The 15,527-nt window shown below is 45.4% G+C and overlaps 1 protein-coding gene across 14 annotated transcripts in view; it reads right to left on the bottom strand.

Annotated features, from left to right (window-relative positions):
- KIF13A (kinesin family member 13A) overlaps positions 1 to 13,225 on the bottom strand; it is a 228,262-nt gene extending 215,037 nt beyond the window's left edge. For 13 of the 14 annotated variants that reach the window (XM_001170727.5, XM_054685623.1, XM_054685622.1 and 10 more), the window contains exons 1-2: positions 12,998 to 13,225; positions 12,643 to 12,733 (exon numbers count right to left, since the gene is read on the bottom strand). In XM_001170727.5, the coding sequence (XP_001170727.1) occupies positions 12,643 to 12,733; positions 12,998 to 13,052 (146 nt within the window). In that variant the 5' untranslated portion in view covers positions 13,053 to 13,225. Of the gene's footprint in view, positions 1 to 12,642; positions 12,734 to 12,997 lie in introns of those variants that run through there. The other variant, XM_063812125.1, reaches the window with a different exon arrangement.
- Positions 13,226 to 15,527: the final 2,302 nt, after the last annotated feature.

Raw genomic sequence — 15,527 nt, forward strand, 5'->3', positions numbered from 1 at the left:
AATTCTGTGGTGCAGGTAAGGTTGAGAACCAAAGTCCAGATCCATGTTGCTTAATGCACTGGCCACATATAGCTGTTTAAATCAATGAAAATAAAAATTAAATTCCTTGATCATAACCACATCAAGTATTCAATGATCATATAGGGCTACTGGCTACCACATTGGACAGTGAAGATATGGCATATTTCCATCATCTCAAAGTTCTATTGGACAGTGCTGGTCTAGACTAGTAGTTCTCAAAGCTTAGTCCCAAGCTACCAGCATCAGCCATCACCTGGGAACTTGTTAGAAATGCACATTCCCAGCTGGGCGCAGTGGTTCACACCTGTAATCCCAGAACTTTGAGAGGAAGAGGAGGGCAGATCATTTGAGGTCAAGAGTTTAAGACCAGCCTTGCCAACATAGTGAAACCCTATCTCTACTAAAAATAAAAAAATAAAAAAAAAATTAGCAGGCGGGGTGGCAGGTTTCTGTAATCCCAGCTACTCAGAAGGCTCAGGCAGGAGAATTGCTTGAATCTGGGAGGTGAAGGTTGCAGTGAGCTGAGACTGTGTTCCGAATTAGTAGGTTCTTGGTCTCACTAACTTCAAGAATGAAGCTGCAGACCCTTGCAATGAATATTACAAGTCTTAAATTGGCGCGTCTGGAGTTTTTTTCCTTTCTGGTGGGTTCGTGATCTCGCTAGCTTACAAAAGTGAAGCTACAGACCTTCAGCGGTGAGCGTTACAGCTTATAAAGGCAATGTAGACCCAAAAAGGGAGCAGGAACATGAAGGGAGAAGGGAGCAGGAACATGAAGGGAGAAGGGAGCAGGAACATGAAGGGAGAAGGGAGCAGGAACATGAAGGGAGCAGGGAGCAGGAACATGAAGGGAGGAGGAGAAAAGGAGGAGAAAAGGAGGAGAAAAGGAGGAGAGGAGGAGGAGAAGGAAGAAGAAGAAGAAGAAGAAGAAGAAGAAGGAGGAAGAAGGGGGAAGGGGAAGAAGAAGAAGGAGGAAGAAGGGGGAAGGGGAAGGGGGAAGGGGGAAGAAGGGGGAAGGGGAAGAAGGGGGAAGAAGGGGGAAGGGGGAAGAAGGGGGAAGGGGGAAGGGGGAAGGGGGGAGGGGGGAGGGGGGAGGGGGGAGGGGGGAGGGGGGAGGGGGGAGGGGGGAGGGGGGAGGGGGAGGGAAGAAGAAAGGAAGAAGAAAGGAAGAAGAAAGGAAGAAGAAAGGAAGAAGAAGAAGAAGAAGAAGAAGAAGAAGAAGAAGAAGAAGAAGAAGAAGAAGAAGAAGAAGAAGAAGAAAAGCTTCCAGTACAAAACAAAACGCGAACAAGTTACTGCCGCTAGTTCGGGCAGCCTGCATTTATTCTCTTATCTGGCCCCACCCACATCCTGCTGATTGGTAGAGCCCAGAGGTCTGTTTTGACAGGGCGCTGATTGGTGCGTTTACAATCCCTGAGCTAGACACAAAGGTTCTCCACGTCCTCACTAGATTAGCTAGATACAGAGTCCACACAAACGTTCTCCAAGGCCCCACCAGAGTAGCTAGATACAGAGTGTCGATTGGTGCATTCACAAACCCTGAGCCTAGACATAGGGTGCTGATTGGTATGTTTACAAACCTTGAGCTAGATACAGAATGCCGATTGGTGTATTTACAGTCCCTGAGCTAGACATAAAGCTTCTCCACATCCTCACCAGACTCAGGAGCCCAGCTGGCTTCACCCAGTGGATCCCGCACCGGGGCTGCAGGTGGAGCTACCTGCCACTCTCACGCCGGCACTCCTCAGCCCTTGGGTGGTCGATGGGACTGGGCGCGGTGGAGAAGGGGGCGGCGCTCGTCAGGGAGGCTCGGGCTGCACAGGAGCCCACGGGGCGGGTGGGAGGCTCAGGCATGGCGGGCTGCAGGTCGCGAGTCCTGCCCCGCTGTAAGGCAGCTAAGGCCCGGCGAGAAATCGAGCGCAGCGCCGGTGGGCCGGCACTGCTGGGGGACCCAGTACACCCTCCGCAGCCGCTGGCCCGGGTGCTAAGCCCTTCATTGCCCGGGGCCGGCAAGGCCGGCTGGCTGCTCCGAATGCGGGGCCCGCCAAGCCCACGCCCACCCAGAACTCCAGCTGGCCCGCAAGCGCCGCGCGCAGCCCCGGTTCCCGCTCGCGCCTCTCCCTCCACACCTCCCTGCAAGCTGAGGGAGCCGGCTCTGGCCTCGGCCAGCCCAGAAAGGGGATCCCACAGTGCAGCGATGGGCTGAAGGGCTTCTCAAGTGCCGCCAAAGTGGGAGCTCAGGCAGAGGAGGTGCCGAGAGCGAGCGAGGGCTCTGAGGACTGCCAGCACGCTGTCACCTCTCAAAATCACGCCACCGCACTCTATCCTGGGCAACAGAGCAAGACTCAATCTCAAAAAAAAAAAAAAAAAAAAAAGGCCGGGTGTGGTGGCTCACACCTGTAATCCCAGCACTTTGGGAGGCCAAGGTGGGTGGATCACGAGGTCAGGAGATCGAGACCATCCTGGTGAAACCCCGTCTCTACTAAAAATATAAAAAAATTAGCTGGGTGTGGTGGCGGGCGCCTGTAGTCCCAGCTACTCGGGAGGCTGAGGCAGGAGAATGGCGTGAACCCGGGAAGCAGAGCTTGCAGTGAGCCGAGACTGCGCCACTGCACTCCAGCCTGGGAAACAGAGCGAGACTCCGTCTCAAAAAAAAAAAAAAAAGAAAAGAAAAATGCACATTCCCAGGCTCCACCCTAGACCTACCAAATCAGAACATGTCAGGGTGGGGCCCTCCAGGTGATTCTGATGCACATTCAAGTTTGAATACCACCCATCTTGTTACTACTGCCCATACAAAATCATTTTTACCATGTCGTCTCTCATACTTAAATATGGAAATTATCAACTTTTAGCTTCACTATAATGTAAGAGAATAGTTCATGTTGTCATACAATTGCAAAGATGTATTTTTGTGCTGGCAATCATGAGAAGAAATGCCTTTCAACTAGTAAGCCAAGGGCACTAAAATGTTTCATGAAGATGCTCTTATTTGTAATCTCTAAGAGAAACAACTGTAAGGCCCAAAAATATAGAAATGATTAAAAATTCAAGAGACTATTCAATTTTTAAAATTATAAATGTGAAAACTATGACTATGACTATTTGTAGCATAACGAAATGTAAGTGGGAGAAAAGCAAAACACAAAATTGCAACAGCAAATATTTGTATTACATGGGCAAGGACAAAATAAAGGTAGAGGAAAAATAAGAATAACTGATTTGTTTTTATTTGTTTTTTTTTATTTTTTTAAATTATACTTTAAGTTCTAGGGTACATGTGCACAACGTGCAGGTTTGTTACATATTGTATACATGTGCCATGTTGGTGTGCTGCACCCATTAACTCGTCATTTATATTAGGTATATTTCCTAATGCTTTCCCTCCCAGAATAACTGATTTGTTAAGCTTGGTAGGACAATGATTCTTTTTTGTTTCTGTCACGTTTCTTACAAAGTTACCTGTGCAAAAACATTTTACAGTGTCTAACAATGCAACTTTTAAAAAAGATACGATTGCGCTTTGACATGAAAAGTACACTGCAAGCATAATTTGATAAAATAGTCCTACTTGATCAATGACTCACCGAATTGTTAATCTCACAGTAACATGAAATTAACACTGGATTCAATCAAATGAGGGGGCTTGGACTGGTGAAGTATCAGGTCTTTCTAGTCCTGTGAGTCTAGGAGGATTCTCCTCTCTACTTTTCCTTTTTAATCTTAGGTCTACAATCGAATATAAGAATTATACATTTTTCACAAATAAAATTTTACAAAGAGATGTGAAAACTTTATTTTGTTTTTATTTAGTTTTCACCTAGTTGTTGAGTGGTAAAACACCAAATAAACTAATTTCCAAGGAGGAATTTCTTCTTAACATTTGCATGTCTAAATATCCAGAAATATTTTGTAGAGTGGTCTTTTTTGAAAAGATAACTCCTGGATCTCACATAAATCAACTCTTCTTTTAATACCTCTTTTCATCTAAATTTTAGCATTTCCATTACATCCTTTGTTGATAGCTCTGACATTAATAAACTGAATTTCTTATATGCCAAGGTACAAAGTAATCTCACCAAGTGTTTCGGAATGTATTGTTTATTTCTCTGCTATTCTGTTTCCTTTGCAGGTAATATTCAGAAAATTTCTTTAAATTCTAAACATATAAACATCTTCTCTGCTCTTCTTCCAGGGAAGATTTGAGAAAGGGTAACTTTAGTTGGATTAGTCCAATAAACTGATATCTGCAGAATGTTTACTATTTGAGGGAAACTTGTTCCTGTAAAGTTTCTTAAAAATATGAGTATATGGCATGTGCAATTTTATTGAAAATGGAAGATAATTCAAGTTTTCCACTATTTCTAGCTGGATTTCACCACCGGAAGCTGAGTTAAGTAGAGGGATGATAAACTAGCTATTTTGGTACTATTCTGAAAATATGTGAGACAAAAGATATAATAATATGGCATACACCTTTTTAAATGTTACACCAAATAACTTTAACAGTGATGCAAAAAGTATGATTTTTAAAAATTTTCCAGCTGGGTATGGTGGCTCATGCCTGTAATCCCAGCACTTTGGGAGGCCAAGGAGGGTGCACCTGGAGGCCACTTGAGGCCGGAAGTTTGAGAACAGCCTGACCAATGCAGCGAAACCCCATGCCTACTAAAAATACAAAAATTAGCCAGGCGTGGTGGTGCACACCTGTAGTCCCAGCTACTTGGAAGGCTGAGGCACAAGAATCGATTGAACCTGGGAGGCAGAGGTTGCAGTGAGTCCAGATTGTGCCACTGCACTCCAGCCTAGGCGACAGAACGAGACTCCATCTAAAAAAAAAATTTCCAGCTTTTTGTATTAACAAACTATCCTTATGAATGTGGGTAACTGAGTTGTCTACAGTAGCTACTACCTTCAATTCTAGCATTCATCGATGTTCTTAAGAAAAAGAAAATTATTGCTTTTATTGTTGGAAGTTCAATAGAAAAGGGATTTGACAAAAGCTTTTAATAATAATAGTAACTGCAAAGAGAATTTACAAAATGCTTTTGGTGTGTGGGGCATTCTTGAATCTAAGCACTGAGAACACAAAGATAAATCATGTATAGTCCTTGCCCTGGAGAAACCTCAGAGTTTAGGTGAGATACAGTTATAGCTGAGAAATGTCCTTAACATAAAATATACCAAAACAAACAAACAAAACAATGTGCTTTAGGGAGAAAACAAAAAGCAGACTATATGGAGGAAATTATCATTAATGTCCTCAGAGAAGATACCACAACCAAGAAACAAGAATAAGATGGTTAAAAAAAAAAAAAAGAAAGACTAAAAAAAGAGCTCTTGAAAATTAAAAATGTGATAGCAGAAACAAAAAATTAAACATAAGGATTAAACATAAGGCTTGTCAGATGTAGTGGAGGAAATCTCTCAAAAGGTAGGACAAAAAGACAAGAAGTGAAAAGTAAAAAGAAAAAATAAAACCATCAGACCAGTTCAGGAAACCCCATGTCCTAATAGGTGTTCCAGAAAAAAACAGAGAACAAAGAGAAAGGTCTTATTAATGAACTAATTCAATAATTTTTTTTTCAGAACTGAAAGACAGGAGTTTCCAGGTCAAAAAGGCCCACTGTTGTGATTTAACAAAAATAGGGAAAAAACTTCTAACAGATTCCAGAGGGGAATAAACTAGGTCACGTCCAAAGGATTAGAAACCCAAATAACTTCTCAACAGAAGCACTGAAAGATAAAAGACAGTGGAATAATGTCTTTAAAGTAGAATATGATACACAGCCACACTATCAATAAGGTGAGTAGGTAGAATTAAGATACTTTTCATACTTTCAAAAAACTTCACCTTCCAATCATGCTTTCTTAGGAAACTACTGAAGGATGTGCTCTACAAAATGGAGGCAGGAAACCAAGAAGAAGAGAAGGAAAATAGAAAAATAGGAGATTCCACACAGAAGACAGGTCAAGGGAATCCCCTGAATGATGGTGTGGGAAACCCCCGGGAGGCAACCCCTCCAAGCCGAGAGGGCTACCAGATCACAACAGAACACGTAAGAAGGGCCAAGGAGAAATGTCTCTAAGAAGAGGAACTCTAGAGAGCACTTGATATGTTTGAAAGTCTTGAAAAAAGATTTAGGGAAGTGGCAGAGAGTTTGGATGCTAAAGTAGTAAGTACACAGAAAAAAAAGCAAAATAAAGAAAAATGAGGGAAAAAAGCAACAATCATTAACGCCAGGCAAAACAAAAAGTTTTGTATGACAAGAATTCATTGAACAATTCATAGCTCAATGTCAACAATGTTCGGTAGAGTCATATAAATAATGTCAACACTAAATATTGATCCAACCAAAATTACTATATTGGGAAAATAGGGAACAGGTGGGAAGAATTTGGGGGTGAGGTGAGAATAAAGCAGAGAAAGAGAACAAAGAGAGCAAATAAAAACCAAGCATTACCAGCATGTTATTCAGAAATACGGTGGGAAATTCCAAAAGAATGAATTAAAACCACTAAAAGTGGTTGCCTCTGGGGAAAGAAATGAAGAGGGGGACTTTTTTTTTTTTTTAAACACAGCCTTTATAAATTATATGACCACTTCACACTTTAAACTGTGTATACAGGTTAAGAAAAAAACAAAAACCCAGAGCCCAAGCTCTTACTAACTAAACCTATGTTTTTCAAAATATAAGTTTGTGACTCATTAGTGGGTTGAGAAATAATTCGGTAAGACATAGCCATTTTTTTAAAATGAATTCTAACAGAAGGGGATAGAAAATAAAAGACATTGCATACAGCTAAGAGTATTTTTTCATGAACCTTTGAAATATACATATCCACATTAACAGGTTCATAACGTAAAATGTATTTTTAACTGTTGACTGTCAACAAAATAATATAACCACTCTAAACTACAATGCATTATAATTACTTTTAGTTTTGTTTCTTTTTCTTTTTTCTTTTTTTTTTTTTTTTGAGACAGAGTCTCGCTCTGTCGCCAGGCTGGAGTGCAGTGACATGATCTCGGCTCACTGCCACCTACGCCTCCCGGGTTCAAGCATTCCCCTGCCTCAGCCTCCCGAGTAGCTGGGACTATAGGCACACACCACCACGCCAAGCTAATTTTTTGTATTTTAGTAGATATGGGGTTTCACAATGTTGGCCAGGATGATATCGATCTCCTGACCTCGTGATCTGCCTGCCTCAGCCTCCCAAAGTGCTGGGATTACAGGTGTGAGTCACTGAGTCACTGAGTCCCTGCGCCCGGCCTTATTCTTTGCTTTCTTACAATTAACTCTGTAATATGGGCAGAGAGAAGAATAACAACACAGAAAAGAGAATTCAAAGTCCCACAGGTGATTTTATAATGTGGAGTATTACTGCTTCTTAGGTGACTTATCTTTCTAATTATGTATGACTTTCACTAATATTTAAATTTCTGGTCTACAGAGACACAGGAGCCAAGGAACCATCCTAGAAGCCTTCAGAATGGCGGAGGAAGCCAGCTTAGAAATAAAAACTTGCAATATTTACAGACTGAATAGCCCTTATCCAAAATGCTTGGGACCAGAAGTGTTTTGGATTTTGAATTTTTCTTGAATTTGGAATATATGCATTATATACTTACCAACTGAGCATTCTTTTTTTTTTTTTTTTTTTTTTTTTGAGACAGAGTTTCACTCTTGTTGCTCAGGCTAGAGTGCAATGGCTCGATCTCAGCTCACCGCAACCTCCGCCTCCTGGGTTCAAGTGATTCTCCTGCCTCCGCCTCCTAAGTAGCTGGGATTATAGGTGTGCACCACCACACTCGGCTAACTTTTGTATTTTTTTAGTGGAGACAGGGTTTCACCATGTTGGCCAGGCTGGTCTCGAACTCCTGACCTCAGGTGATCTGCCTGCCTTGGCCTCCCAAAGTGCTGGGATTACAGATGGGAGCCACTGCGCCTGGCCCCCAGGATTTGGAGCATTTTGGATTTCAGATGTTCAGACAGGGATACCGCTGGTGAATAAACTAAAAAATACATACAAAGTTTAGTAAGAGGAAGCTTTCTTCCACTGACCCTCCCTCACACGATTTGCAAGGTGTATTGTTCATCCTGCCATATGGAAAAAATGAACAGGAAGCTAAAAACTTTCATGCTCTTCTACTGAGAGCCCATATTTAGCCCAACATTTTATTTTTACACAGTGGGTTAGATATGCACTTTATTTTGGAGTCTTACCTTACAATTCACTTACATAAAATAATTAAGAACAAAAACTTCTGTAGAAAGCAAGTTCCACTATATTCTTTTCACAGCACAGCATCACTTCCTAAAAGTCACGGGGATCAGACCCGTAAGCCAACCACCTATATTTTAAAAACCACCACTACCATTCACACTGAATGTAAAAAAGAATGAGTAAGTCTTAATATGCTGGTATTGAAAGATACCAAAGGGGGCCAGGCGCGGTGGCTCACGCCTGTAATCCCAGCACTTTGGGAGGCCGAGGCAGGCGGATTACAAGGTCAGGAGTTTGAGACCAGCCTGGCCAACATAGTGAAACCCCGTCTCTACTAAAAATACACAAAAAAATTAGCTGGGCGTGGTGGTGGCCGCCTGTAATCCCAGCTACTCGGGAGGCTGAGGCAGGAGAATTGCTTGAACCCGGGAGGCAGAGGTTGCAGTGAGCCGAGATCGCGCCACTGCACTCCAGCCCAGGTGACAGTGCGAGACTCCATCTCAAAAAAAAAAAAAAAAAAGAAAGCTACCAAAGATATTTCTTAAAAAATATATAAATAAGATACTTATTTGTGTATATAGTTGTATTAAAAATGCACACATATATCTGGAAAAAAAGGCATGAGAACTAAATGACAGTGGCTACCCATTTTCCGAGAGGTGAAGAGATGGGCAAAGTAGGGATGACAGCAGGGGTGAAGAGGAAGACGTTTCACTGTGTATGTCACCCTTTTTAGCAAGTTAGGGATTCTCATTCCATTGCTCCCTTCACCCCACTCCATCCCTTCACCCACACCCACCCCACCCCCAAAACTGTCTTGCTTCTTCTTCTTCTTCTTCTTTTTGAGATGCAGTCTCACTCTGTTGCCCAGGCGAGAGTGCAGTAGCACAATCTCAGCTCACGGCAACCTCCATCTCCAAGGTTCAGGCGATTCTCCTGCCTTAGGCTCCTAGGCAACTGGGATTATAGGTATGTACCACTCGGCTAATTTTTATATTTTTAGGAGAGACAGGGTTTCATCATGTTGGCCAGGGTGGTCTCAAACTCCTGGCCTCAAGAGATCCGCCCACCCTAGCCTCCCAAAGTGCTGGGATTACAGGTGTGAGCTACCTCACCCAGCCCAGAACTACCTTGCTTCTGAATGGTACTCCACCCCCTCACCTCACACACATACAAGCACCCAGAAGCAATGTGTTGCAGGTATGCTTTCACTTTCATTGGCAAAGGACTCTCTCCTCGTCTTGCAAAAGTGAACCTATACTCTCAGCATCCATAAGACCACACAAACACCACCTGTCTTGGCAAGTTGCCAGGACCTTGGGTAGCATCCACAGCCCCTCCTCAATGCTCCCATCACATTTGCTAAGCCCTTGCTAAGTGCCAGTATGCAGGAGCATGAGGTACAAAGAGAAGTAGGACAAGGTACCTACCTGCCTTCAGGCAGTTCACAGCCTCCAGGGAGAGAAAGAGGAAACAGAGAATTTCGAAATTATGTGGTTCATGAAATGGCAAAAGTATACACCAGCATAATTTACCACGTTGTATTTTAACTACTTTTTCCTCTCTCTCCTCCTTCTCTCCAAGGTGAGTGACTCTGGTGTAGGTACTGGATCCACAAGTATCTTTGAATCCCCTATGCTGAGCATGGTACTGAAATGATCTGAACTTCATAAATGTCTCCTGGAGTGCAATGCAATAGTATTTTAAGAAACAAATCCATGTGTCTTAATGTTTCAGAATGGTGATCAGTATACATATCAACTACTAACCTGGACCTATGCAATGTATTACAATACTAGAATTTCAGCAACAAAACAAACATCTTTAACCTCAGAGAGCCTCTGATCTTTTAGTCCTAGCTACACAGTCTTGGCTTTGGTTTTGTAAAATGGGGAAACAATGAAAGCTGACCCCATCTGTTTTTTTTTTTTTTTCCCCTGGACGTCAATGCATTCTCACTTGTTTTTACTGGTAAGACTGAAAACTTTCACCCACTAACCTTCAATTTCTATCCATGGCTAATTCATTGGTAATTTCTTGCAACTTTCAGAAAAATAGTAATTCTCAATTTGACACAGGTTTGCCAATATGCATTTAAAGACCTCTTACACTTCAAACCTTGGACTTGTAGATATGAAAAATAATAACATTCTCAGTATTCTACTCTTCACCTTTGCCCTGCCCTGAGCACTATCTAAAAACCAATGACAGAAATGAATTGCAAACATAGCATGAAGCACTGCTGCAATTAATCAACCCAGAGCCCAAGGGAGGAATTGTTTCTATTTTTAAATGCACTGTTACTTTAAGGGAAAAGTCTGTGGAGAAATATGAAACCAAGCTGCATAACGAAAATAAAAATGCATTTGGTGTCTTCATCTGTGCAAAGACAGTAATCCTAATGTACAAGGAGCACTGTTTTGTTGACTACTCAGTTTGTCTGTAAATGAAATGACCGGTACTCAAGACAGAATCCCACAGAAAGCTCATCTGCTATTCAAAGAATTAGATCTGTCAGAAGGACAAAACACGAGAGTACCCATATTTCAATGCTATTTTTATAACTCCAGATAAGGGACTATCGTAAGTAAGCAGATGAATAGATCCCAAAATCACCCTTCAAATCTTTACCTAAAAGATCCTGATTAGTAACTAACGTGGTTCGGCCCGAAAAATGATCAACTGATTACTTAGCATTTGGAACCAACTGTCTACAGTTATAGATTGTACCAAATCCCACAAAATCAAATCTGTTTCTCTTCACAAACGACAACACTTTATGTCATTAAACAGTAGCTAACAGTCGCACTGCTTATAGTTAAAGAGTGACAAAGAGCAGGTGCCAAGCCAGCAAGGAAAACAAGTAGCGGCGGCTACACAACAGGAGCTAAAAAGTATTCTACCTGTTCCCCCAGACTGCTTTCAAGAATCTGACCCAACAGAATTTTTTCCCGAAACAATATGCAGTTTGCGGGGGGGTGGGGGGAGGGGACATTCGTTGGTGATATGGGCATCTAATTTAATCCGTAAATATTTAATGTACTCAATGAGTTTACTTACTATCACCATGAAATATACTATACTATCTACACTGCTATAAATGCATCTAAAAATACATCCATTACTAGACAACATTCAGTACAATGTACAATAAACACTACATTCAGTGTTAAACACAACATTTTAAATATAGCTTAGCTATTTAATATCACCACCAGAATCTGCTAAAGGTAGCAGAATGTTTGCAAACTGGATAAAAACTGCTATGCTCAACACGAAAAGCAAAGAATCCCCAATCTTATCGCCTCATGATTTCTTTCCCCAAATTTGGCAAAACTGAGCTTGAACACCACACATTATAGAATGGAGGCATTGCTTCTCTAAGCAATAATGTCACAAACCCTGCTTCAGAGTCTCTCTTCAGTGAAAATCTCTGAAGAAGGAAATTCACTAAATTGTATTCCATCGATCAACAGGTGATTCGTGGAAACACAAACTCATATTCATTTCCAATGAAAATTAATATTGTAAACTCTCCCGTTTTTTCACATGTATATATTTACTAGCTACTGCGTTATTATATTGAATGAATTCCAACCGATTTCTTCTCAGAGGCTTACTAGAAAAATGCCAAATATTCAAATTATTTTGGAGCATTATCCCATACTGCTGCATGGAACAGAACGGAATTAATAAGGATCCAACAGTTACCACTTTTCAAATGCAAATATGTTGCCATCTAGTAAATACAGCCCCTTTTTAAACATCCCTCAGTGTCTATACAGTTCAGGGCCCTACTTTTGTTTCTTTGAAAATCAAAATTCGCGCATTACATTGAGGCATTATCTCAACTCAGCAACAACAACTAAAATAGATATTAACTAGTCCAGCCTGAGTCTACATCGTACAAGACTTTTGCTTTATTTTTTCCTCCCATTTTAGACACACTGTCCCTAAACAATTCTGCCAAAGGAAACAAACCCTGCAGTGATGAAAAGAATCACGAACACTGGGCTCCACGAACAATGAGGTCGTGGGCTGGTCACCTGCCCGCCTCGGGCCTCAGTTTTCCTGTCTGTAAAATGTGGCCGCTGGATGAATCACCTATGGGGTCCCATCCGGCCCTCTCCCTCCCGGGTGCCTCGCAGCCCGCCCGGGCTCAGCTGACTGGTGCTGTGGCCAGGGTGCCCTGCCTGCCGCCGCTCTAGATGGAGGGGAAGGGGGGCGAGGGAGGAGAGGAACTTGGACTTGCAACAGCTTCAAACAGGAGCGGGCGACAAACTTAAAGCCGTCCTCCTAACAATAGGAAAGAGCACTCCCATTTTCCTGGCTCAAACTTGCAGGACCCCGCGAGGCTGGATCCTCCCAGCCGCCCTCTCGGAACCCGCTTTACCTTTCTCCCTGTTTGGTGTTAGAAGGAGGAGGGTGCAGGACCGTTTGATTCCCTTCCATCTCCACCACGCACTTGGTGTTCAGTTCCAGTTCTGAAAGCAGAGAGAAAGGGACGTTGCAAAGTCCAGCATCCGCGCCTCCAGCCCGCCCGCCCGCCAGCCGCGCCGAGCGGGGCTCCGTCCCTGGAGGCGGCCGAGCCTGGAGACGGCGCCCCGGGCACCACGGCCAGCGCGGACGCCGCCTCCGCCCCGTCCCCCCGGCCCCGGCCGCGCTCTCGCCGTCCCGGCCCCGCAGTTTCTAAAGTTGCCCCCGCCCTCAGCCCGAGCAGAAATAAAAAAGAGCGGAAAGCTCCTCACCTCGTCGGTTCATGGGCCGGACCCGAACGGCAACTTTTACCTTGGTATCCGACATGTTGGCTGCGTTCGCCCGGCCGCTCGCCGCGCCCGCTCGGCCTTAGGCGGCCCCTCACGCGCGGCGCCGCCGCCGCTGCAGCCGCGCGCCCCTCGAGCGCGGCCGCCGCCGCTCCGCCGTGAGCTCCGAGAGGCAGCGCCGAGGCGCGCGGGCCATCCCGGGGGAGCGCGACGCGGGGCACGGCCGCGGCCCGGGGAGGGGCGGGCGCGCGGGGCGGGGCGCGGCGGCGGCGGCGGCGGCGGCGGGCGGGGAGGAGGCCTCGCCGGCGGGCCCAGGCGCAGTTCTAGCCGCGCCGCCCCAGCCGAGACCGCAGCGCCGCGGCCCCTCGCGGCTGCCCGGGGCCCCGCGCCGCCATGTTCCACGCCCGTCACCCGCCGGGGCTCGGGAGAGGCCGGACACGGCCACGCGCGGCGCCCCCTGGAGCGGCGGGACGGCAGTGAGAGGAGCGGCGAGCAGCGCGGCGCTTAGGGGAGGCTGGAGTCCGGGGCGGGACGCATTGTTTCCCCAGGGGACCTCCCAGGCCAAGCCTGCACCGGCGCCCGCGGGGCCCCCCCCCGGACACCGCCGTGAGCTCGAGCCGCCTTCTGGGGCCGCTGCCACCCGGAGCCCCGGGACGGCAGCAAGGACCACGGCTCGCCGCGCTGGGTGCGCAGGCCTTCCCCTCCGAGTCCCGGCACGCCGCCCCCTCTGTCCCACACGGAGCCTGCAGCGGTATTTTAAGATCTCTGTGGTGAACCGAGACTAGAAATGAATCTGTGAATCCACCACCGAAACAGTGTATGTTTGTAAATAGTGCTCTCCCTTCCTTTCCCGGCCTCTCTTGTCTCGGGAGGGATGTCAAGTGGGCTGGGAGGGCCATTAACTCTTACATAAGAATTTAATAGCAATGGATTCTGTCATCCTGCCAAATGCAGACCTCCCTGCCAGGGCGGAACTGGGCGAATCCGATTTATTCTGTTTGGTTCAACAAGTGCTTAAGGGGCGCTCACCGAGTGCCAGGCATTTTGAAGCGTACAGAAGTCAAAAATCCAGAGTTTAGATCCAGGAATCTTTCGATTTTGCTTAAATCTAGAAATCCACTTATTGGAAGATGCATTGAGGTTTTACTGTGTGCAGGGTGCTGTTGAGGACACACAGAAACATGAATAGCATGATGCAGAGGCACACGCTAAGGTGGAAGAGAGGGCGTGGAGACTTATTATGCTAGACAGTGTACGGCAGGTGCTAGGAGAGGGGTCCGTCCGCCTCCAACCGAGGTGATGCTACGCTTGACCCTCGAACAACACGGGTTTGAACTGCACGAGTCCACTTACACGTGGCTTTTTTTCAACCAAAGTCTGATTGAAAATACAGTATTCGTGCTCTGGCACAGTGCCTTACGCCTGTAATCCCAACACTTTGGGAGGCCGAGGCGGGAGGATCACTTGAGGCCAGGAGTTCGAGACCAGCCTGGGCAATGTAAAGAAACCCCATCTTGCCAAACATAAAAATTTAAAAAATAGCCGGGCATGGTGGCAGGTGCCTGTAGTCTTAGTTACTGGAGAGGCTGAGGTGGGAGGATCACTTGAGCCTGGAAGGTTGAGGCTGCAGTGAGCCATGTTCGCACCACTGCACTCCAGCCTAGGCAACAAAGCAAGACCCTGTCTCAAAAAAAAAAAAAGGGAGAAAAAAGAAAAGACAGTATTTGGCAGGTTCAAAACTGAGAGATCCAACTTTTCCTATTTGTGGGTTCTGCAGAGCTGACTGTGGGACTTGAGTATGCATGGTTTTGGATGTTCCTGGAACCAGTCCCCTGTGTACACTGAAGGACAAATACTTCAGCCCCACCTTATTGTAGAGCCAGCTATCTCAGTCCACCTCTGAAGGGCCTGTTGCATCTTTCCTCCTCTCCATTCCTGCTGCTGCAATCTCACTTTACCTGTCCATTCACTTGTTCAACACATGTGTTCTGAGCGCCCTACTATGTTACAAACACTGTTGTAGGCTTTAGGCTACAGGCTCTCAGCTGCTGCTCAGAAAGAGGTGAAATTTCCAGCCCTCTGAGGCTAAGAATCTAGGTCTGTGCTTACCTCTTCACTTTTGGGCTGCTGAGACATCCTGTTAACCCTCCTAGCTTTGCCTCCTCTAATCACTCCTAAATCCAGCTTCCAGACTGATTTTTCACAAAATTAAAATTTTATCCTTTAATCGTGCATGGTATTCTATTGTTCAAAAAACTCTCAGGCCGGGCACGGTGGCTCACGCCTGTAATCCCAGCACTTTGGGAGGCCGAGGCTGGCAGATCACCTGAGGTCGGGAGTCCGAGACCAGCCGGACCAACATGGAGAAACCCTGTCTCCACTAAAAATACAAAATTAGCCAGGCGTGATGGCACATGCCTGTAATCCCAGCTACTTGGGAGGCTGAGGCAGGAGAATCACTTGAACCTGGGAGGCGGAGGTTGCGGTGAGCCAAGATCACACCGTTGCACTACAG

This window comes from Pan troglodytes, chromosome 5 (genome assembly GCF_028858775.2).
Source record: "Pan troglodytes isolate AG18354 chromosome 5, NHGRI_mPanTro3-v2.0_pri, whole genome shotgun sequence".
Classification (NCBI taxonomy): domain Eukaryota; kingdom Metazoa; phylum Chordata; class Mammalia; order Primates; family Hominidae; genus Pan; species Pan troglodytes.